Here is a 23,811-nt window from a genome sequence, read left to right as displayed (position 1 = left end):
CAGTCCCGCAAACACTTGGGCGCATGGGTAACTTGACTCATGTGAGCAGCCCTATACAAATTAATGCAACAATTTACTTGAGTGAACTTTCATGGGTTGGGGTAGAGGGCTGACTACACGGCTCTGGATTCAACTCTCAGAGGTGCTCTTAAGAACAAATGGGGATAAAACGACCATCAATAAATTTAGGCTGGAAACTTGAAGGTTTCTAACCATCAGAAGAGTGAGGTTCTGGAGCAGCCTCCCAGTTGCAGTAGTGAGGGCAAGAAACCAAACTAGTTGTAATAAGGAGCTTGATCAGTTTATGAATGGGATTATATGAGGGCGTTGCTTTCAGTGGCATTAGCAGGGGGCTGGTCTTGACCCAAGAGGTCTCTTCCAGTGCTATGTATGCAGCGAGGTGTCTGCCATATGGCCCCAATCCTGCAACTGATTACAAGTGGGTGCACATGGTTAGGATATAGATATGCAGACCTGCTTGTAAAGGCCTGTACTTTAAGAATTCAGGTATATGTTTATCATTTAGCTAGTTACAGAGGTGTAAAAGAAAGAATCAAAATCACTATCTGCCTGCATAAAGGACCTTCTCTCACTATAACCGTCTGAGGCCCTGTTCTTAGGCTAAGGCCTTTGGCTAAACAGCAGGGGCAGCCGTAAGCTGGGAAGTGAACGGTCACATCCTCACATTCCAAACCAGTCACACTGAAATAAGGTGCTATTGGGCTGGTAGGAATACAATCCTGTCCCGAGAGTGCCCATCACCACCAGATAAAGATGGTTAAAGAAAACTTAGTTTGACAGCATCCGGGCTGGAAAGAAATCACTTCTCATTAGTTGTGGTTGTGAAACTCCCTTTTGTGCACTGTTTTATCTCTATGGCCCCCACTTTTCTATTGTTAATCTGTCTGGTTGTCTAATTGTTTCTGTCTGCTGTATAATTAATTTTGCGAGGTGTAAGTTAATCAGGGTAGTGGGATATAATTGGTTAGAGAATTATGTTACAATATGTTATGATTACTTAGGTAAATTTCAGTAAAATGATTAGTTAAGGTATAGCTAAGCAGAACTCAAGTTTTACTATATAGTCTGCAGTCAATCAGGAAGTAAGGGGGGGAATGGGAACAGGGAATAGGGGTGGGGGAATTGGAATCATGTTTCACTAAGGGGGCAGGAATGGGAACAGGGACACAGGCAAGGGTCTGTGGTGTCAGAGCTGGGAAGGGGGACACTGAGGAAGGAAACTGAAATCATGCTTGCTGGAAGTTCACCCCAATAAACATTGAATTGTTTGCACCTTCGGATTTTGGGTATTGCTGTTCTCTGTTCATGGGAGAAGGACCAGGGAAGTGAAAGGGTGAAGGAGTAAGCCCTCTAACACACATCTGAGCGGTGCCTCATTGATGGCACTCAGTTGCATTGACTTCAACTGCTGGAAGGGGGCTTTTTGTAGGAAAACCTTGTCTACAGTGAAGAAGTCATAGCTGTAAATCTTTATTTCCCTGCCTTAAAATTGATCCATAGTCTAGTCATTTAATTTTCCATCTGAACTATAGCATCATGAAGATCTAAATATTACTATGCCACATCAGCCATTATTATCTTTATTGTATGTGTCTACATCTGCAGTAAAAAGAAACCACACACCAGTTTCCAGTTCCTCATGTTAAGCAATGAGAATTTTAAACAGGGGATCAAAATGATGCTCTTTTACGAGAAGAGCTGATGCGGTGCCCAGGGCAGACACAACATAGGGGGATGGCCCCTTGCAGAGAACATTAGGGCTGCTGGAGCTGAAAGGTAAGATTGTAATTAACAGATGGATGATCTGAATTACTTGGTTAGGAGTCTAGCTAGGTACGGTCTAGTTTTAGTGAGGGAACTAGAGATGTAGGGCTTTGAAGATGAAGATGAAGCCTTTGGAACTGCTCCCTTTGATCTGACTGGGCTGTGGGTCAGGGCCGTATTGTGATGATGCCTTCCAACAAGAGTTCATACATGCTTTGCAGTTCTAGATCACTGGAGTAAATCCAAAACACTTGGCAAAGGCCCAAATCCAGAGACATGGACTTTGCTCTGGCACACTCGCACTCATTGCAATGAGAAGCTAATTGAATACAATCTGAGTGTTGACTTGTGCCAACAAGATCCAAGCTTAGAGGGGAACTGACAGCCAAGGAATCCCTGTCCACATGGAAATAGGAGATAGCACCCTCCCCAGCCACCACCACCTCCCTGGGCTCTGGAAGAGGACGCTCTGTGAGGTCAGGCTCTGTATGGGAGTGAGAAGGAGATGGGGATGGGGCTGGCTGGGGTTAGGGAATGGGAGGCCCTGCTTTGGGTGGGGAGGGGTTGCTCATTCAGTCTGGAGAGCTTATTTGGGCCTGTATGACATTACCCACAGAGCCAACACCATGGTGCAATCCTCCCAGAGGAGGTCAAAGTGGAACTGCACTACCAGGAAATGGAGGGGAGGGATGCTGGGGGAACAGTACCACATCTGAGCAATGTCTAACCCCTCTGCCCCCCATTATCCCATTATTTGAAAGCCTCACATCCTTTAATGTATTGATCCTCACCAGCACCCTGTAGGGCAGGGCAGTGCTATTGGCTCCACTTTACAGGTGGGGAACTGAGGTTTTGAGGTGCATAAAAATGTAAATAGAGTGGGATTTCCAAGAACACCCGGGTGCCTGACTCCCATCAGTTTCAGTCAGGGTTAAGTGCCTCTTAGGTGCTTTTGATGTTCCTATTAGGCACCTAAACCTCTTTTAAAATCTCAGACAAGTTACTTGAGGCCCACTCACCCAGCAAGGTTGTGGTGGAGTAAGGACTTGAACCCAGGCTTCCTACATCTAGAACCCTAAACACTGGACCACCCTTCACTCCATGGACACATTAGGCATCTGCCCAAATGGTGCTGGGTTCCTGCAGCCAAGTTTGGGGGCAGGCCTTGCAGCATATTGGTCCTGAAAATAAAACTCTACCCTCAACTGAGCCATGGGGGAGGAACCCTCCAAGGGAAATCCTCATGTAGATTTCCTTCCCCTTAGCTTAATCATGGGAGTTTCACCATGGAAGGGGACAACTCAGCCTTCAATAAGGGTCCAAGTTTTGGCCAAAGCACCATCCTCCCGTTTACAGAGAGGACTATTAAAGCAAAGAGGTTGTGATTGACCAGTGTTACCCCGTGAAGCCATCGGTAAACTAGGATTTGTTGGCTCTCAATTCCATGCCCTACCCACTAGATCATACCACTAACATAGATACTGTGGGATGCTGGGGACACTGAAGCAGGAACCAATCTTCAGCTGAAACCTAGCAAACTGAGAATGCCAACCACAACAACACTGGGAACATAGAAATTGCCATGATAGACTGAACTAATGATTGATCTAATGCAGAATCTCCCCAACAGATGAACCTAAACAGTTTAGGGCCAAGATTTGTAACTGTTACTAAAAATCATGAAACATGTAAAAGGAGACTGGTATTCAGGAGATGGATGCTCTGTACTTTCTGAAATCCAGTCATCTTTTAAGTTATCCCAAGCTGAGCAACCACAATCATGTAGCTAGGTGGGGCCAGCTCCCCTTCTGGTGCACATTGGGGCAGTTTCATTGACCTCAATGGCAGTGTGTTAAGGTACAGTAGTTTAGGAATGGGGTCAGCGTACCTAAGGGAGTGAACTCTCAAGGAATGAAAGATCAGGTCTCCTAATTTCTCTGCACCAGCAGTGAGGAATGGGAGATGTTTAGTACAAGAAGTTCCATCATGAGGATCCACAGCGAATTAAGGTGACCAGACGTCTCATTGTTAAAGGGACAGTCCCATATTTAAGCCCTTCTGCAAGGGTCCTGACTTTTTATTAAAAACAGGCAAATTGTTCCGTATTTTCTGTCTCACCCCATTAGTGCTGGTGGGTCCTGCTGCTGGCTGGATCCCTGCTCACCAGCCGCCCTCCCACCAGTGGTGAGGGTCCCACAGCCAATGATGAGGGTGGATCTTCAAGTTGGTGGCGGGGTGAAGATGCAGCATGTGGGTCCAGCTGCTCCCCTTGCTGATCCATCAGCGCACCCCTGCTGCAAGCTAGCTTGCGGCCAGGAAGGCCCAGCTCCCCGTCCCGTTTCTGGCTGGCACTGGCTGCACGCTGTGAGCTGTGGTGGTTGGTGAGTGCAGGCAGGTGCCAGGCAGTGGCCAGTTATGTTTTGCCTCTGCTGCCCAGCCACTGGCCCTTTACATGCTCCCCCTTTCACTGTCCTCTCCCTGCTTTGCCCTTCATCCACCCCCCAACCATGCTGCTCCTCCATACCCCCCCCAGCAGGGCGTGTCCTGTCCCAACGCTGTGTGGAGAACCAACCCTCGTCAGAGCGCTCAGCTCACCAACAGCCTGGCTGGCAGGACCCTTCCTTCCCCCACTGCCTGTGGCTGGGCTGGCACCTCGGGAAAGCCCAAGATCTTCCAGCCCAGGGCGCTGGCCAGGAGGAGCCGAGACCTGCATGTGCCAAAGCCCCGCACAGCGCTGGCAAGGGGGAACCTCTCTGCCCCTCAGCTAAGCTCTGGAGTTGGGGGGAAGTGATTTCCAGCCTGTTTACTCCCTGAACCTGTAGGCTCCACAGCAGCTCCCCAGGCAGGGGCTTACACAATCTTCCTCCCCTACCCTGCCACATGCTGGGTCCTGCCCCCAGGGCACACAAGGTTGCTCCATCCCCTAGGGTGCTCCTAGGCACCCTCCCCTGCTGAGCCAGCTCTCTGGCTGGGTTTGCTGAAGGCCCTGCAGTTGCATTCCCTGGGCCCTGGTGTTCAATGCATCCTTAGGGCTTAACCCCTTCCAGCCCTAAGGCGGGAGGACAGGAGGCCACTGGGTTATGCTGGTGGCCAACAGCAGCCAGGAGGTGTTAGCTGCCTTTGACACTGTGCAGGCAGGAAGGGACAAGCTGCTTCCAGCCATAGAGGGGAGAGGAGCGATGAGCTCTGCAAAGACATGGGCCAGGTCATCCCTTCCCCCAATCCTCCTGCCCTGCAGCTGGAAGCAACTCCCGTCCAGGGATGGCTCTAGGTATTTTGCTGCCCCAAGCACGGCAGGCAGGCTGCCTTTGGCAGCTTGCCTGCGGGAGGTCCCCGGTCCTGCAGCTTCGGTGGACCTCCCACAGGCATGCCGCCAAAGGCAACCTGACTACTGCCCTCGCGGCGACCAGCAGAGTGCCCCCCGTGGCTTGTCGCCCCAGGCACGTGCTTGGCGTGCTGGTGCCTGGAGCCGCCCTTGCTCCTGTCCCTTCCTTCCTGCACAGTGCCAAATTGCTGCTGCTGGCCACGTTCTGGTGTGAACCCAGGGAGAAATCTGGGGGGGGAGGGGCATGTGACCCCATGTGTCCCCCCACGTCTTGCCTTGGGAAGATGCAGTGCCAGGTACCAGAAGAGGCGGGTCCGTCCCGGGGGCCCAGCCAGGCATGGCAGGCGAAGCACATCAGGCAGGGAGGGTCGGGTCACTCAGTCACCCACCCTGTGTGAGAGAGGTATATAGGCATGTATATGTGTCACCTCTCCTTGTGTGTGGGGGGATAGGGGTGTGTCAGTCACCCCTCCCTGTGTGAACCCTAGAGCTTTACAGATAAGAAGGTAAATAAAAAGAATCCAACTCCACGGTATTTCTTTTTAACGGGGTCTCAGTCAGCTTGATGTTAATTTGAACATTCGTACTGTATAGTTCTGATTGATTGCCACTGAACTCGCTTGAATATGAATAATTTTACCCAGCGTCCCGTATTCAGCGTAGGGAAATATGGTCACCCTCCAGAGACTCCATATTGGCCATCCCTCCGTTATGTTTTCAGGAGACAATACTGCAACACCTCAGCTTGCTCTGGGAGGCTCACGCGGAGGATGTGCCGTTCCGGTAAAGGGACGTTTTCCTCTGAGGGCTGATTTTTTCAAGCAGTGATAACTGAGTGACATAGTTAACGGGGCTGTTTTCTCTAGACATGCACCGAGGTTTGCGGGTGAAGCTCAGGTACTCTTGGTACTGCCACTTGCGCAGTCGCTTCTTTAATTCAGCCTGAACCTAAGGAAAAGAACGAAAAGGGAGGGAAGGGGAGAATAGCCAAAGAATGGGACATAGAACGAATGTGGCTATTCCAACTTCACAGACACTTAGGCTAAGATTGTCAAAAAAATACCTGTCCAAGGTTAGCTTTCTAAATCCAAATCTAGGGACCTAAACAAGTGGATTGATTGTCAAAAGCGCTCAGGACCCAGCAGCTCTCACTGATTTTTAAGAGCTCCCACCACCCAACTCCATCCGTCACCCCTCTGTTGGTCAGGCCCTAGCACAATGGTTTTTGTGCTTTCTGCCATGGGGCCTCCAATTTGTGGCAACATCTGCTGGGGCTCATCCATAAGGCTCTTAGCCTGTCCGAATTGAAGTGTGTCTGAAAAGACCTATTTCAGCCCTGTTACAATCAATAGAGTTGGTTTGAGTGGATTAGTCTTTTTTATGCCCCCTTTCCCCTAACCTCTGTCTGGATAGTGCCTAGCACATTGTAGGTACTGCCATCACACACACACACACACCCCTCTTATAGCCACAAGAATATGTCTGCAGTGGATGCCATCAATAACATTGAATCTCAGACATGTGGAGGACTGGAAGGGCCCTCACTAGGTCATCTAGTCCAGTTCCCTGCACTCAAAGCAGGGCTAAGTAATAACTAGACCATTCCTGATGAGTGTTTGTCTAACTTGTTCTTAAAAACCTCCAGAGACAGAGATTCTATACTATTCATATAGTCTATGTATATTCGATACATTATAACTAGGGCTCCATGTCTGTCATGGAGTTTGCGGAAGTCACGGATTCTATGACTTTCTGCGACCTCCGTGATTTCTGCAGCAGCCACTGTGACCGATCTCAAGGCCGCTCAGCCAGCCCTGGAGTCAGACACACTGGGCGCTGCTCAGGCGGCTCTGGACAGGGGGCCCTGAGGACCAACTGAGCAGTGGCCAGTGTGGCTGACCCCAGGGACCACCTGAGTAGCAGTCCCAGGGGTGGCAGGAGCAGGAGCAGCCACAGCTTGACAGTCCCTGGCAACGGTCACAGGGATGGCTGGAGCAGTGGCAGGGGGACGGCCCCAGGGGTGGCCGGATCAGCAGCTGCTCAGTGGCCCCCGGCATCTGCCCCACCCTGCCCCAGAGCAGAGGCACACACAGCAGGGGCCCCGTGGAGCAGCGGCTTTCCCCAGCTAAGATTTAGTCGGGGTATTTATAGTACAAGTCATGGACAGGTCACCGGGCATGAATTTTTGTTTATTGTCCATGACTTTTATTGAAAATACCCATGACTAAATCGTAGCCTTAATTATAGTCCCAGTATTAGCATGATCCCATGTAAAGTGTAACCTAAAATGAAATGCAAAAACTTTTAAGGCCAGAAGGTACCATTACGTTTATTTAGTGTGACCTGCTGCTCAGCACAGGCCAGAGAAACTCTCTCACTAATTCCTGCATCAAGCCCATAATTTGTGGTTGAACTGGAGTGTACCAGGGCGGAATTTTCCAAAAGTCACAAAGCTCTGAATTAGGTATCCAGGCTCCCCATGAATTGTATGGGCAGAGTTAGGTACCTACAAAAGGGATTCTCAGAAGCCATCATGCCGAGTAGGGAGCTGCCTAAGCTGCCCAGGAGCTGGCTAACACAGAGATAAGGCTTAGATCATCTTAGCTATTTAGTTATTTAATGCCCATTGATCTGAGTCCCTAAGTGCCTCTCTCTGCCTGAGATTCTCAGCTGTAAACGCTCCCCTGGAGTTAGATGCTTAAGCCAGGTCAGCATTTTCTCACAAAAGACCCCTCCCCAATCCATAGGCGCTAAGTCTGTGGAAAAAAATGATGGGTGCTGAGCTCCCCCATCAGCGCAACCCCTAGCTTCCAACGCCTTCTTCCCGCTGCAATCAACTGTTCCACAGTGTGCAGGAGGCACTGGTGGGGGGCAGAGGGGAGGAGCGAGGATGGGGCATGCTCAGGGAAGGGGGCGGAAAGGGGCAGGAAGAGGGAGGTTGGGGGCAGCACCATGGGTGAAGGGGTGGAGTGGGAGAGGGGTTTGGGGTGAAGCCAGGGGGAGCACCCCTGGCGCATTACAAAGTCAGCACCTATGCCCCCACCCCCTCAAAGCCAGCAGCCAAATGGCTAAAGCACTCACCTGGGAAACTTGAGTTCAGATCCCTACCCTGCCTGATCTGGAGCACAGACATGAACACTGGTCACTATATCCCAGCTGCATACCCCAACCAGCCTGCATTGCGTGTTCTGGGGTGGGGCACTCACTCGGTGGCCAGAGGGGGTGGGGGAGTGATGCTATAGCCCAATGGTCCCCGCACTCAGATTCCAGTCTCCCATGGCCCTTGTGAGTGGTCTAATCACTCGGCCAGACCCACTCCCGAAGCTGCCTTTTGTGTGGGGCCCAAGAAGGCTGAGGAGGGATATAGCTGGTCTCTATAAACACATTGTGGGGTTAAATACCAGGGAGGGTGAGCCGCTATGTAAGCTAAAGGGCAATATCAGTATAACCCCCACAACGCCTGGGTGTGGTGCTCTGGGTGTGGTGTTCTGGCCCCTCTAATGGCACCAAATCCACTTAGAGATTAATGACTCTGCTGTAGCCTTAGCTAAGAGGCAGGTGGTTTTTAGCTCATGCAGTAGAGGCTCATGTATTTAGCTCTGGAGATCCCAGGTTCAATCCCGACGACTGGGTTAGCTGTGGGGTGGCATCCAGGGCTTTGGCAACTTTGCACTTAACCACCAGTGGGAATTTAAGGGACCTGCAAGGGTAAGTGGCAACTAAGTGGTGGTTTGAGAATGTCAGTGGTGCCTAAGGAGGCACCCAGGTGCTGTGTACCTTTGTGAATCTGCCCCTTTTGTGATTTAGGAACACCCATCACTTTGGAAGTCCATGGGACCCATGCTCTCAAGTTGCTTTGGAGCTTTTGAAAAATCCCACCTGAAACATCCATATTTGCTTATGTCTTAGTTGGCTTTTAAATACTTTTTTTACGGAGCAAATTCAGGTAAGTTCTGACCATTCGCACTGCAAGCTCCATAAAGCACATATATAGTATAAAAAAATCCCGCACCTTCCCTTGGGAAATGGCCACTTTTTAAAACAGATGGCACTTTATCATGTACCTCGGAAAATGTAGCCAAGAGTCTTAACAATAATCAAAGAACATGAAGCATAAGATTGAACAAGACTATCTGGAACCACACAGGCTGCCCTGGAGAGGAAGAATGCTTTAGAGGAAATAAAAGCTGAACAGAAGTTCGATATGTATCTAGAGACGCTGATTGAACAGACTTTCTCATGACAGGGGAATCCCTGACCACTTGTCAAGGGGTCACTACCTCAAGGCTGATGTTGTGCCTTCCTGTAGCAGACCAGAATTACGTGTATTTAGCTAAATTAGAGAAATACAGGCAGGAAGACCGATAAGTCTATTTCATGCTTTCAGGAGCAGATCAAAGTCATGCACGATGGCCTATTCTGGAAATTGGAACACAAGAAAAACAATGGAAGCCCCTGAGTTTCAAAGGTCTTATGCAATCGCATGTCTTGCTACTTACCTCTCCATTTAAGAAGCAATATAGAAGGGCGACAACAAAACCCTAGGGAATTAAGGGGGGGGGAAAAAAGGTTATTTCTAAAAAAAGTGAACTTCAGCACAGCGGGCCTTGGAGCACAGATAATTGTACAGTGACTTCAGCCTAATTAATACTTTGATTAAGACACACACTAACATAATTTTTCCAATAGTATTTTGGTGGCGTGACACTATTCATATGACTTTGATATTTAGACTAAACACTGTCATGGACCTGATATTGTATATGTGCCCCGCTGACCTCTAATGGATATAATCAGAACTGCTCACCTGTGTGAGAGGGGCCCTGTACTGCTAGCAACTCACCCAAATTCTTCTTTAGCTCAAGTAGAAGGGATCTGTGGGTTTTAGAGTAGGCGGATCTGAGTTCTAGCCCTGTTTTGGCATGCAATCCTGCGTGTATAGCATGAAATCCTAGGCAGCCAAGGCTTTTTTTTAAAATATGTAGCCGTGAATTATAAGGCTATAATTATACGGCAGGGTTTTGACAGCATCTTTATAAATAAGGCAAAAACTGTCATCAGTGCGATCATTAGAAACCTGTCATGTAATCACAGCTATGTAATGAAAGTGTGTTTTTTAAGTACTTGAGTGTAATATTTTCCAAAAGAGGACAGACAATTGCTTCTGCTCATATACCCCTAAATGTTCTCCCAGAAGCCTGAAAATATCTTTCTGCAACATACAGACCATACCCTGACCCCTGGTTCCTCCTTTGGACTAATCCTCCCTGGGGCCTATCATAGAAAGCATCTGGAGTAGTCACGTCATGCGACAAGGACAGCTACATTCGGGGGTGGAGGGTGGTGTCAAAATTTCCATCTCATGCTTTCTCCTTTGGGCTGCAAGTTTACAGTAAGTACATGTGCACATCCTGTGTCTATAATTTGATTCAAAAGAGGCTGAAAATTAGTACACTATAAAAACTTCAATTTCCCTTATAGACACTGTTTGTGGCAAAATATTTCTTAGGGTGGAATTTCCACAGTTCCTAAGTGACTTAGCAATGGCTTTCAATGGGACTTGCGCTCATAAGTGACTTAGACAGTTTTGAAAATTACAGTTCTGGTGTATTACTTTCTATTTCTAAGGCCAAAGAGGAGCCTCTCCATAGCCCTGTGCATCCTGCCAATAGTTCAGTTTGCCTACAAAGCTGTGGAATAAACCATGGCACAAAATCCAACCATGATAGAGTAGGCCAGAAAGCCTGTCTCATGCCCGAGCTCCTTCTGCCCCTCCTCCTGCCCCGCCCCGCCCGGGCCTGGCAGCTTGCCCAGAACATTAAGAGATTCAGGCTATTTCTGACCAAGAAAGGATGATCATTCCAGGGAGAAAACCCTGGCAAGAACCAGAGCGTGCCAGCTAGTGCACAGTGACTCATTGCAACCCCAGCAATATGGCACAAGAGAGGTCGCTTCTCATATAGGCAGGTGACTGGTAATTTAAGTGCACCTGAGTCAAAAGCAACAATTTAAATTCTATCTCAAAGCCAACAGGTAGCCATGCAGAGCATGGACACTGCTGTAATGTTCACTGCGTGGGAAGTTCGTATTCCAGTCCAGTTTTAAGCTACTGAATATACTTAAAGTGTAGCATCATCTGGTGTGCATTGCAGTCATCTAAACTCAAAGTGACAGAGGCATGGATGAAAGAAGCAAGGTCTACATCCAAAGAAGAGCCATACTCTTCTGGCCACGAGAAGATAGAGAAAGCAATCCCGGCCACAGCTCCTACTTCATCACGTAACAGCAGTTGTTGGTCTAAGCGTACACGCAGACTACGAATTCGAGTAGTGAAGGGTGGGTGCACTAGCAATGGAAGGAGAGAGACTGATGTTATTTCTCCTAACCTACTCTCATCGCCTGTTTGATCTGGATGGAACGTCAGCCAGCTCATTCTGATCCACACCCCAGCCTCCATGAGACTCCAGGTAAGGCACTCAGTCACCCTCCCTGAATTGGGCAAGGTCAAGACAGTCATTAATTCTATCTTTATTTATCATACCTGAAAGGAGCCCAAGCCCAGCTCAATATAAAGTCTAGCGTCCAATCCAGTGCTTTCTGGGCAAAACGCAAACACGATGTAGTGCACCCCAAAGAGTGGGATCAGGAGCAGTGTGGATTTAGCTAGTCTCCTAGAAAATGAAAGAAACCACAATCATGACAGACTTGACAACATTTCAATGAATGTAATGGAAGGTGGGAAACTAACAGAACCGAGACTGAGGGGGTGCGTGCACAGCGTAGCCATGCACACTGTGAGGGGGAGCGGATTTCTAAAGCGCACTAATATGTTGCACATTAATTGGTCTCTGTGTAGACCCTGCTGGTGTGTAATCGTTAAAGTGCATGAGGGACCTTTCAGTGTGCACCATCAGGATTTACATGGACCAATTAATGCGCTTTAGAAATAACACAGCTGTAGTGCCCTAGGCTGCACCATGTAGACAAGACGTAAATCCTCCATTTATCTACAGATCAGGCACGGTCTGTCATCGACGTGCAAAGCCAATGTGCGTCTAATGGCGCTAGGATCATTTGTTCTCTATGCCTTTGCAATCTTTTTTCTCTCTCCTGTGTCAGCGGGCATGGATGCCAGCCTGTGGTACCCATGAAGGTGGTTCTTCTGATGAGGCCATCTGTCCATGCATTTGGGGCTGGATTGGACTGGCAATCTAGTATTGAAATTCTCCAGCCTTACCAAACCCATGAGCCAGCTAGTCCCCTGAGCTGTTCTAAGAGACCATTTCCGAGGTTGGCAGGACTGAGTCTCTCAGGAAGGGCATGATATGCTGGGGGGTATGGAACCAGAATGGGAGGAGTTAAACATCTGGGAACTAGATGCACCTGGAGCTCCTTAAACTATAGGGCATAGCTGATGTGCATAAAATAAGAACGGTGAGGGAGAGAGGAGGAGCCAGTTGTGTGGCAAAGCATGGAGCCAACCTAAGTAGAGTGTGTTAACTTGATTACAATTTGTTAGGTGCAGGACATTCAGTTGGGCTGGTTGGTGGCCTAGCCTGGATAGGACTTTATATGGGAGGCCTCTAGAAAAAGGGCAGAATTTTACCTGCTCGTACCTTAGAAACAAGGTGGCAACTTGATTATGGGTTTTTTTGTTCTGGGAGTTACTTTCCCCACTATTGAGGAAGAGGCCATAGGAAGACACCCCCAGGAAACAATACATTAAACCAGATCCAACAGGAGATAATAGAAAAAAGATATCATCACTTACACAAAATGACTAAACTGGCTGCCACTGACCTCCGGAGATTGTAATTTCTGCACCAGAATTCTGATCACATTGACAAATATAATAAAGTTTATCTGCAAAGAGAAGAAGGGGTTTCTAAGCTTCCTAGGAGATGAAGCCAGATCTTCAATGGGCGCAAATCAACATAGATCCATCTATGTCAAAGCAGCTGTGCCAATTTATGCCATCTGAATATCTGGTTCCCAATCTTTACACAAACAAATAAATAACAAGGGCAACATTTTCTATTTTAGATGCCTAAAGTGACACCCCCAAATCCTTATTTAGGCACCTAAGTAAACATAGTCTGATTTTCAGTTTTGATGTGCTTCCACAATGACTTTGAATAGGAAGTTTATCTGCTCAGAGCCTGAAAATCAGGTCAATTTTTTTTTTTTATGCCTAATGACGGATGTAGGTGCTAATCTTTAGGCACCCATGTTTGAAAATTCTGACCGATGCTCATTTCTATAACATTCCGCAAAACAGATCTTGCAACACAATTTAAGTCAGTACGAGTCCTGCTTGCATATACAATGGCCAAATTTTGTCCTAAATATGCATCCCCAAGGCTCAAGTGCAGAACACACTGGCATAAAATTGGAGACAAGATTGATGAAAGTCTAGGTAGAGGGGTAATATTGTTCTGTGGTTTGGAGAGAAAACAGAAGAATAAAAATAGGGGAAAGATAAATGACTAGGTACAGGCATGTCACAAGCCCTTTATTATTATTATGTATTGGTATTGTGGTAGCTCCTAGGAGCCTCAGTCATGGGCAGAATCCTGTTGTGCTAGGGGCTGTACAAACACAAAACAAAAAGACGCCCCGTGCTCCAAAGAGTTTACACTCTAAGTACATCCTCACATTTTGGAGATGGATTCTGTGGCCAGATGCATGAGTAAGTGACAGAAAATAGATGATTTTACATGTTACTGTACACAATGAGCCTTTAAGGCTAAATGTTCCTGTACCTGCAAATGTGCAATGATCACGCGCAGATGATTCAGGAGTATCCTTATTTAGGCAGGTTCCTAGCATTAAACTCTGAGTAATTAGCCTTGTATCACCTGTGTGTGATCTTGCACTATTGCCAATTTTGGCTGCACGCATCTAGCTTACATTGGCTGAAATGGAGTACTGCACAAACGTCCCAGGGCAACATTCTGCCCTTCATTTGTAATTTGCATGCATTTCACTGCTGCTTGTCTCTTCCACTCTCAATATAGCAAGTGTTATGCAAGACTTTCCAGCTTCCTAAAATTCAAAACAAATTAAATGCGGTATGTGGCACTGTATCCCTGTCTGACTGAAAAGAGCGATGTGCTTAGCCTTCAAAGGATTCAACAGATCAAAGGCAAAACTCACTAATACAGAGAACAGTATGGGTCCCTTGATGATCCATAACACTGCTGTATTCTCATCATCATCATCCCAGCATCTGAAACAGGAAACTAAATAATTACCTGGTCTGGTTTGTGCTGAATATTAAATGACTCTAGTCTTGGTACAGAAAAGTGGCTGTCCCTAACTCTTCTGGTTAGCAATTTAAAAGTGTCTCCCAAAAGTTCTTCCAGATTTTCACTCCCAAGAAGGTTGCTGTATGGCTGAATGCAAAGACGGCTTACCCAGCAAGAGGCAAAGGTAGCGGAGGTGGCAGTGTTTAGGGTACACGTGGCTACACGCTGCAGTGAAAAACAGGCTGAATTCCCACTGCAGTGCATAGATTTACGCAGCAGTGAAAGGCTCTGGCAGCAGAGAGGCCATGAGGAAAGGCCAGAGCCTGGCTGCCACAGCCTTTCCCTGCTGCTTTTCACTACGGTGGGGAAAGGCTCTGGCAATGGGACACTACACTGTAAAAATAGAAGTGTACATGTGGGAAGCACTATGTGGGGTTTTGGAGGCCATGAAGGGTACATACCCCAAGGGTCTGGCATGTCTTACTCTACTCACCTAAACTGTGCCCCTCCATCTACTCTGCTATTTATATCCATATTGGGGGACATGCCATGGCTGCATGCTACATGCCCCTGTAAATGTTGACATACCAAAGTGAAGCAAGGAAGGGGACATTATCGTGAATGCAGGCTGCTCATTAATATTCTCTCTCTGCCCTGCTGTGTATAGCTATTTCAGGGTAAAGAAGAGAGAGTGGATTCAGTTGCAGTAAATCCAGAGCATACCTCACTTCTTTGCCAGGGTTTAATATATGGAGACACACCTATCTCATAGAATTGCAAGGGATCCCAGAAGGTCTTTGAGTCCAGCCCCCTGCCTTCACTAGCAGGACCAAATACTGATTTTGCCCCAGATCCCTGGGTAGGGCCATTAAGGATTGAACTCACAACCTTGGGTTTAACAGGCCAATGCTTAAACCACTGAGCTATCCCTCCCCTGAGCCACCCACCTAGACCAGGCTGCTCAGTAGCACTGAGCTCCTGAGGCTTCCACTTTAGAGCTTTTGACTGGAACCCGGCACAATCTGGGGCAGGTGAGCAGCAGCCAAAATGGAGCCTTCATCTAAAAGGTGCACGTGCTGTGGTGTTAACAGCTAGCAGAGTGTGCGCACAGGGATGAAGGGAAACTTATCCAATTTGGATTTTATTTTCTCCGTTGGTTTAGCTACTCTACAATGAACATAGGAACGGACAGACTGAATCAGGCACAGTGTCCATCTGGTGCAGCATCCTGTCTCCTGCAGTGGCCAGCAATAGCTGCATCAGAGGAGGGTGCAAGAACTTAATGATAGGAAGGTCTGAGATAACCGGTCCCCTTGGTCTGTGTCTATGCTTAAGGCAGCATATAGACTGCAAGCACATATTGTTTCAGGCCCCACTGCTGGAGACTTTCCCCACTGCGGAGGCCTTTTGCAGCAACGGGGAAAGGCTCTGGCAGTGGAGAGACAGCAGGACATTACATTGCTAAGAGCAGCTATGGGAGGCACTGCTTGGATGTGAAGAGAGCCTGTGTAGGGACTATACCCTGGGGGGGTTCAGACATGTACGGCACTCTGTGCTACTCTACTCTGCTAAGCCATATCTCACCATCTACTGCTATTTCCTTGTATTGGTTTCAAATTTGCTACCTTTCAATTTCATTGAGGGCCTTCTTGTTCTTGCATATGAGACAGGGACAAGAGACGCTCCCGATCCACCTTCTCTAGAGTACTTGGTATTTTATATACTTTATGTCCTGTTTTATTAACATCCTTTGTAAGGTAAAAAAGCCCAATCTCTTCAATCTTTCTTCACAGGGGAGTTTTTTCCAGGCCACTGGTTGTTCTTACCATCTTTCCCTGAACCCCTTTTATCATCAATCAAAGACTAGTACAATCTTTCCAGATTTGGTTCTGCCACTGAAATCAAAGGAATTTTTGCACATGGAATAACTGCAGGATCATAGTAATTTGTCTGCTTGCTTGCAGTCTTTCCACATGAGGAGATCCAGAGACAAGAAGGACATTGAATTCGTCCTTATACCTTAGAGGCTACATAAGAGGAGCATGTACCATGAGAAGATGGAGACTGACATCCTACCACCGTTTACACAAACTACAAAGAGGGGGTATTTTGCTACTGATATATTTGGGTAGCACACATTAACATGAATGGAGCAAGGCGGACTGCATGGGTCAGGTGAGTGGTGGTTGGCTAGACAGCCTTTCACCCTCAGGTCATTGGTCTGAATCTTTCCCAGCTTGGGAAGGAGTAGAAGTTGTTCCTATCTCGTGGCTGGTGTGAAGTGAATTGGAGAAGTAACAAGCATCTGTGTTATATTGCCCTCTCCCCTCCCTCAAGTTGAGAGGCTTTGCAGTCAAACCAAGGTATGAATGGAGATGAAAATGGAAGTAATCTTCCACTCTTAATAATAGTAAACCAGACTTGAAGCCTACTAGCCAGGTGCTATAGAGAAGCTTGCACTGTTTGATGCAAGGGCTAGGTAGAAAGTTAATGAGATAGAGGAAGGTTGTTCCAGATGGTAGGAGCTTCAGGGTATAAGACTCTTGCCCAAGGAGTGGTGAGATTATGTGAAAAGCAGAGGAGATGAGTGCCAGATGCAAGACAGTTCAATACACAGCATAATCATTCAAATGCAAGAATTCACATGTACGATATTACCAACCCCAGATGTTAAAAAATGGAGTCCAATCCCACCCAGTCATGTGATTGGCTTAAAACCTCCACAACCTCCGGAAAAATAATAAGGGTTTGGTTCTTTTTATTTGCCTTCTGGTTGCAGGGGGCACTTGCTTCACATTGTCAAGTTTTCTCTGCAACCATGAGGGCGAGACACATATTTTAAAACGAAAGCCACAATTCTCCTGCAATATCATGATTGCAGCAGTGGAGGCTTTCAGAAAAACAACTCAAAATTGTGAGACTTTTGATCAAATCGTGAGCTGGCAACGCTGCCGCTGCAGTCAGATGTAAATTGGGAGATAGTTCTCAAACCGATTTCCTCATTTGCCTATTTCTGGATTTTAAAGATTAGAAATGCAAAATCTTATGCTTAACAGCTTTGGTTCTTTTTAAACTCTCTCTTCTTGATGAATCACATTTACTGTGCCAAATGTGATGCCCAGCCACACTAGGATTTTGGCTCACCCTGTATTCTGTCTGTAGATTCGGGTTAGGATCCAAGCAGACATCACTGCACTGGGAGTTCCTAGAAGAGTCAATGTAGAATACAACATGGCTTTATTTTCAACAGTGAGTTCCATGCAAACCTGATCCCCAAATTCAGAGATTCCAAGGTCAGAAAGGGTCACTGGGACCATCTAGCCTGACTGCTTGCCTAGCACAACCCAGAGAACTTCCCCGAAATAATTCCTAGGGCAGAGCTTTTAGAAAAACATCCCGTCTTGATTTAAAAATGGTCAGTGATGGGGACTCCACCACAACCTTTGGTAAATTGGATTAATTATTCTCCCCATGAAAAATGTACATCTGATTTCCAGTCTGAATGCTTTATAGGGCTACAGAACTGCAGCCGGGATATAGCACAAGTGCCAAACAACGGTGTCAAGTGATCTTGTACAGAACGCATTCAGGCACCGGTTCAATAAAAGAACTGTGAAGTCAAGAGGCATAAGCAAGAGACAAAAAAACATATTTTAAGAGGGGATTGGAAAAGCCTGGCAAGCCACTGAGGCAGAGAGCTAGACGAAGGCCTGCCTGTGAATTCTAAGCTTTTGTATGGTTGCAGAAATCACTTACTTACCTATAGCTATTGCAATTCTGGACTACTCTGGACAGAGGGGGAATTTGATAGCTGCTTTCAACTACCTGAAAAGGGGTTCTAAAGAGGATGGATCTAGACTGTTCTCAGTGGTACCTGATGACAGAACAAGGAGTAATGGTCTCAAGTTGCAGTGGGGGAGGTTTAGGTTGGCTATTAGGAAAAACTTTTTCACTTGGAGGATGATGAAGCACTGGAATGGGTTCCTAGGGAAGTGTTGGAATCTCCATCCTTAGAGGCTTTTAAGGCCCAGATTGACAAAGCCCTGGCTGGTATGAATTAGTTGGTGTTGACCAGGGGGCTGGACTAGATGACCTCCTGAGGTCCCTTCCAACCCTGATATTCTATGATTCTATGATTCTGTGTAACTCTTTGAACACATGGGAGATTGTATATTTCCATCATGAAGGGCATACGAGGCAGCACACCAGCCTAGTTAACTTCCTTCTAATAATCTAATGACTGATATCAAGAAATGTGTGAGATCTATTTCCACTTCTGCTCTTTCCTGGCCTTAATCAGAGTTTGCAATTAGATAGCTATTAACAAGTATTATTTACCTGGGCCTCACAACAGCCCAATGAGATGGCTAACTGTATTTGCTCTCATTTTCTAGATCAGGAAATTGAAGCTCACAAAAGTTGAGGGCCACCTTTTCAAAAGTAGTCTCTAATTTTAAATGCCTCAGACCAGTGATCTGCAATCTTTTTACACCCAAGTCACTTTTTGAATTTAATCACAACCCAGGATCTACCCCGCCCCTTCTCTGAGGCCACATCCATTCCCTGAGGCTCTGCCCACTCCATCCTCCCTCTCTCTGTCGCTCGCTCTCCCCGACCCTCAGTCACTTTCACCAGCTGGGGCAGGGGTTGGGAGTGTGGGAGAGGCTCCAGAGTGAGCCTGGGGCAAGTGGTTGGGGTGCAGGAGAGGGTTCCAGACTCAGGCAGAGTGTTGGGGTGCAGGAGGGGTATGGGGTGCTCTCTCTGGGAGGGGACGCAGGGCTGGAGCAGAGTTGGGGTGCAGGACAGGGTAGTGGGTGCTGGCTCCAGGAGGGGGCTCAGGGCTGGGGTGTGGGAGGGGTGTGGGCTCCTGCTGGGCGGCACTTACCCCTGTGCCCTGGGAGGGAGATGTGGCTCTGCACACTGCCCCTCCTTGGAGGCACCACCCCTGTAGCTCCCATTGGCTGCAGTTCCTGGCCAATGGGAGCTGCAAGGGTGGTGCTTGCAGGCAGGAGCAGCACATGGAGTCCCCTGACCAACCCCAAAGGCTGCAGGGACATGCTGGCTGCTTCCAAGAGCAGTGTGGGGCCAGGGCAGGCAGGGAGCCTGCCTTAGCCCTGCTGTGCCACCAGACTTTTAGTGATCAGAGATCGCGATCGACTGTCAGAGGCTCCAGGATCAACCAGTCAATCGTGATCTACCACTTGGTGATCGCTGCCCTAGGCTTTGAGTGCCTGGTGTTAGACCCTTAATGTGAAATGCTCTCTTCAGTGAAGTCAGTGGCAAAACTCCTACTGATTTCAATGGGGCCTGGATTTCAACTTTTGGGCAAAAATTTCAAACTTGTCCACTAATTTTGGGTGCTTCCATTTTGGAACACCTGACCTGATATGCAGAGCCTCAGTCGCCACAGGTGTGCAGTGAGGATAATTATGTTGATCTCCCTCCAGGGGGCATTGTGTGGCCTGATGAAAATAATTCAGGTGAAGTTTTATCTTATAGCCCAAAGTACTCTGAAGGCAAAGATCAGACTAGAACTCATGAGTTCCAGTTTCTGAGACCTATACAGCCACACTGCTTAGTGCACGGATTGGCAACCTTTGGCACACAGCCTGTCAGGGAAATCCACTGGTGGGCCGGGCTGGTTTGTTTACCTGCCGCATCCACAGGTTTGGTTGATCGCAGTTCCCACTGGCTGTGGTTCGCCACTCCAGGCCAATGGGGGCTACTGGAAGCGGCGGCCAGCACATCCCTTGGCCCATGCAGCTTGCAGTAACCCCCATTGGCCTGGAACGGCGAACAGCAGCCCGTGGAGCTGCAATCGGCCAAATTTGTGGACGCGGCAGGTAAACAAACCGGCCTGGCCTGGCAGTGGCTTTCCCTGACGGGCCGCATGCCAAAGATTGCTGATCCCTGGCTTAGTGCATTACACTCACACCACACCCAAATATTTCATGAGCTGTCTAGAAATACACAAAATTTCCACTGGAAATTTTTTAACAAAAATAAATAAAATGCTGCAGTTTCATTGAACGTGTGCTACCTCATGAATTGTCAATGCTCATCGAAAGTGCATCTTAACAGCAAATGTTCTTCAGCGCTCTAGGCATAACTGTAAGAAGGCACATATACAAACAATGGGAGAAAACATGAGAGTGTACTAACCCCAGCCAATCAAAATGAACCACCACACGTACTGTTTATCAGAAACAAATGTCAAGAGCAGCAGTGTTTGCAAGTACATCCCTTCTACCAGGAGCCAGAAGAAGTTGGCTAAAATGCTGAACTGAAAGAATGCCACTGCAACCTTACATGCAACCTAGAGACACACAGGAAAAGGAGAATATTAGCTGCAATCTCTGAAGTCAGTCATCCTAAAGGTCTGGGGAAAAGGCTGGAAAAATTTGAACCAAGAGAAATATGCACTTACACAGGTTCTGATCTAAAGCCTATTGACCTCAATAGATTTATCATTGACATCAATGGGGTTTGGGTTACACCCATAGATTATACAAGACTAGTGAATTGTGTACAATTGTTTGAAAGTGAAAATTTAGACCTCCATTGCAGGCCAAACTCCTCACTCATGTAAGCGGATGCAACTCTGCTGAAGTTGACAGAGTTGTGCCCTCGTACACCAGAGCTGAGTTTAGCATTTTTCTGTGTCTGATGTGATTTGCTGCTTTGGTATATTGAGGGCCATATTGGAATTGCAAGCTATCACGGTAAGAGGTTTTTTGGGGTTGTGGTGGAAATGATTCCTGATGCTGCTTGCAGACTAGGGATCCCTGTAGGAAAGCACAGGATCTGGGCCTAGCAGAGTGAGTTAGAAGACAGAGAGCCTAAAGTAAAGGGGGTGAGCTGTGCCTCTCTTGTTTTAGGGAGCATCCTGTTTTGTCTCTGTTTGGGGAATTATTTAAATTCTATTCAATAAAGTAGTGCTACATTGCAACCCTCCAGCAAGATAAAAACATAAATACTCTAATTTGTCTGTGTGTATGCCATAAACATAACAACCCCTAAAGTATGGTGAACTCAGACCTATTTTTCTCCCATAAAACCAAAATACAGGAAATCTCAGTGTTACCTTTGTAACAAAGATTAACCAGTAAAATCAAACACAGTGAGAGAGAAGAAAAGACTGATACCGTTGACATTAAGCAGTGGTCCATATTTTCATCAGCAAACAAAACAGCATCTTTAATGAAAACAGCAGTGGCTCTGAGGATGAAGGAGACAAACAGGTGCATGTGGATGTAATTCCGCGTACAGTGGAATTTTCTGAAATGAGAAAATAAAAAGGGAAATCATTCTTCAAAGAGAAATTTCAGTCTGCCCCATCTAAAAACCAAACAGGAATCAATTCTGTCTTCAGTGAGACACAACAAGTAAAGTAGGGCACGCTTTCCCTGTCGTGCCCCAGCAGTGTCTCACCCTTGAACTGGAGAAGCCATCTCTAGAAGCAAGGCAATAGGTTAGCTCATTCTCTTTGTTCCTGGGCCTCTACTGCTATTACAATGGAAAGTGTGGGGGTTTTATGCCTATCCACTGGACAACAGGGTGAGACAATTTGTGATTTGATTCAATGCTCATTGGAGAGACATCCCTTTTGATTCCAGTGGATACTGGATTGGTCTCTTATTGCATAGGTCACTGTGTTGATGCAAAATAGTAATGATTTCCATTCATTACTACTCAGGGCTAGATTTGTACTAGTGGCCTAAAATCAAAAGGTTCAGCCCCCTATCATCCAAACTCAGCACACATAGGATAATCATAATGGCTATAGTGGGTCAGACCAATGATCCACCTAGCCCAGTATCCTGTCTTCCGACAGCGGCCAATGCCAGATGCTTCAGAGGGAATGAACAGAACAGGGAAATCATCAAGTGATCTATCCCCTGTTGTCCAGTCTTAGCATCTGGCAATCAGAGGTTTAGAGACACCCAGAGCATGGGGTTGCATCCTTAACCATCTTGGCAAATAGCCACTGATAGATTGATCCTCCATGGATTTATTTAATTATTTTTTGACTGTGCAGTTTATTTTCCCTCGGTCTCTGTGCACAGGTCCTAGAATCTGTAATGGATGGTACCGGCACATCTGAGGGGCGTTTATGGAGAGAATGTCCTTGCTAAGCATGGGGAAAGTAGTTACGCTATGTGAACTGTGAGACCATCATGATGGTTATGCAGCATTGACACAAACCATAGTCCCATTAAAAAAACAAACTCCAGGAAGAATAGTGAGAGGGTACACGCACATTCAAGTCTTATGTTTTGAAGTGTGCTGGGAAATATCACACCATAAGGGATGGAGAATAACATGGATAAATATATTTTAGTGTCTGTGATAGAATGCGAAAACTGGAAAATAAAACCACTGGAGAGGTAAGTCACAGACATGAGAATTAGGATGAAGCTGAACAGTGTCTCGAAATACCTCACAGGCCGCTGCGAGCGTTTACCTGAAGATGGCAAAGATAACGAGAGCTGTAATGAGTGAAGTCAGAGATGTCGCATAGCCGGCAGTGTAGACATGCCAAAATGCAGAATAATATGATTTCTATGAGAAGAAGAAAAGATATAAAAATAAAGATGGATGTGCAGCATTCATCCCAATGTTCCCATTTTACTAAGGCTCAATTTACTTCAGTAAATAGTTAGAAAAGAAGCTCTTTTGGTGCTGAGAATACATCTCTTCCCAGCCACCTCAGCCATATAATATAAATGATACATTATGTCTCCAAAATGCTTTATAGCAGATAGGGGCTCTAGCCTGGGACTTAAGAGACTTGAGTTCTAGCGTTGGCTCTGCAACTGATCTTCTGGGTGACCTTGGGCAAGGCACTGGCCTGCCTCCGTGCCTCAGTTTCCCCATCTGTAAAATGCAGATAATGATTTGGGCTCATTGAAAACTTTTCTTTGAAACTGGTTTTCAGCAAAAAATTGAGTTTTTGATTAAACACATTTTCTTGTGATATGTCTATTTTAAAAGGAAAGTTTTGGAGTTTTTTTCCATTCCACACCCAAAAAGGCTTTCAACCAATACCAGAAAAATTTCATATTTTAGCAAAAAAATTTCAATGTTTTGACAAAATGACAAATTCTTCTGCAGAACACTGCCCTTATTTTCTGACCACCTCTAACAGTGAAACATACCCCTCCCACCCGTGTATAGGGCTTTGATGTGTATAAATGTGCTACATGGGCCCCATCCAAAGCCCCTTGAAGCTACCAGAAAGACTCAATTCACTCTAAGAGCTAAGTATTGTTAAGATATGTCTTGGTTTTACAAAACCTTGCAGCTTGGGTTTTATATTTGCGACACAAAACTAGGGGTGTCTGACAGCTGGGCTTCATTTATTTGAATGGAGTATTTGGATAAACGCACCTAGCTGTGGCCTATCCCAAATCCTCCGTGAAGGTCCAATGCTTCAAGGTGCTGAGCTTTTAC

At 46.8% G+C, this 23,811-nt stretch overlaps 1 protein-coding gene across 1 annotated transcript in view; it reads right to left on the bottom strand.

Moving 5' to 3' along the window:
- Window positions 1-5,485: 5,485 nt before the first annotated feature.
- The window catches only part of LOC116834665 (pituitary adenylate cyclase-activating polypeptide type I receptor-like), a 38,758-nt gene continuing 20,432 nt past the window's right edge, over window positions 5,486-23,811 (bottom strand). The window contains exons 5-13 of the mRNA XM_032796922.2: window positions 22,823-22,920; window positions 21,504-21,636; window positions 20,521-20,674; window positions 17,503-17,563; window positions 14,267-14,339; window positions 12,882-12,973; window positions 11,652-11,781; window positions 9,610-9,651; window positions 5,486-6,058 (exon numbers count right to left, since the gene is read on the bottom strand). Coding sequence (XP_032652813.1) covers window positions 5,870-6,058; window positions 9,610-9,651; window positions 11,652-11,781; window positions 12,882-12,973; window positions 14,267-14,339; window positions 17,503-17,563; window positions 20,521-20,674; window positions 21,504-21,636; window positions 22,823-22,920 — 972 coding nt within the window. The 3' untranslated portion in view covers window positions 5,486-5,869. The remainder of the gene's footprint in view (window positions 6,059-9,609; window positions 9,652-11,651; window positions 11,782-12,881; window positions 12,974-14,266; window positions 14,340-17,502; window positions 17,564-20,520; window positions 20,675-21,503; window positions 21,637-22,822; window positions 22,921-23,811) is intronic.

The sequence above is a fragment of the Chelonoidis abingdonii genome, chromosome 2 (assembly GCF_003597395.2).
Source record: "Chelonoidis abingdonii isolate Lonesome George chromosome 2, CheloAbing_2.0, whole genome shotgun sequence".
In the NCBI taxonomy this organism is placed as follows: domain Eukaryota; kingdom Metazoa; phylum Chordata; order Testudines; family Testudinidae; genus Chelonoidis; species Chelonoidis abingdonii.
This window is presented reverse-complemented; position numbering and strand designations above follow the sequence as displayed.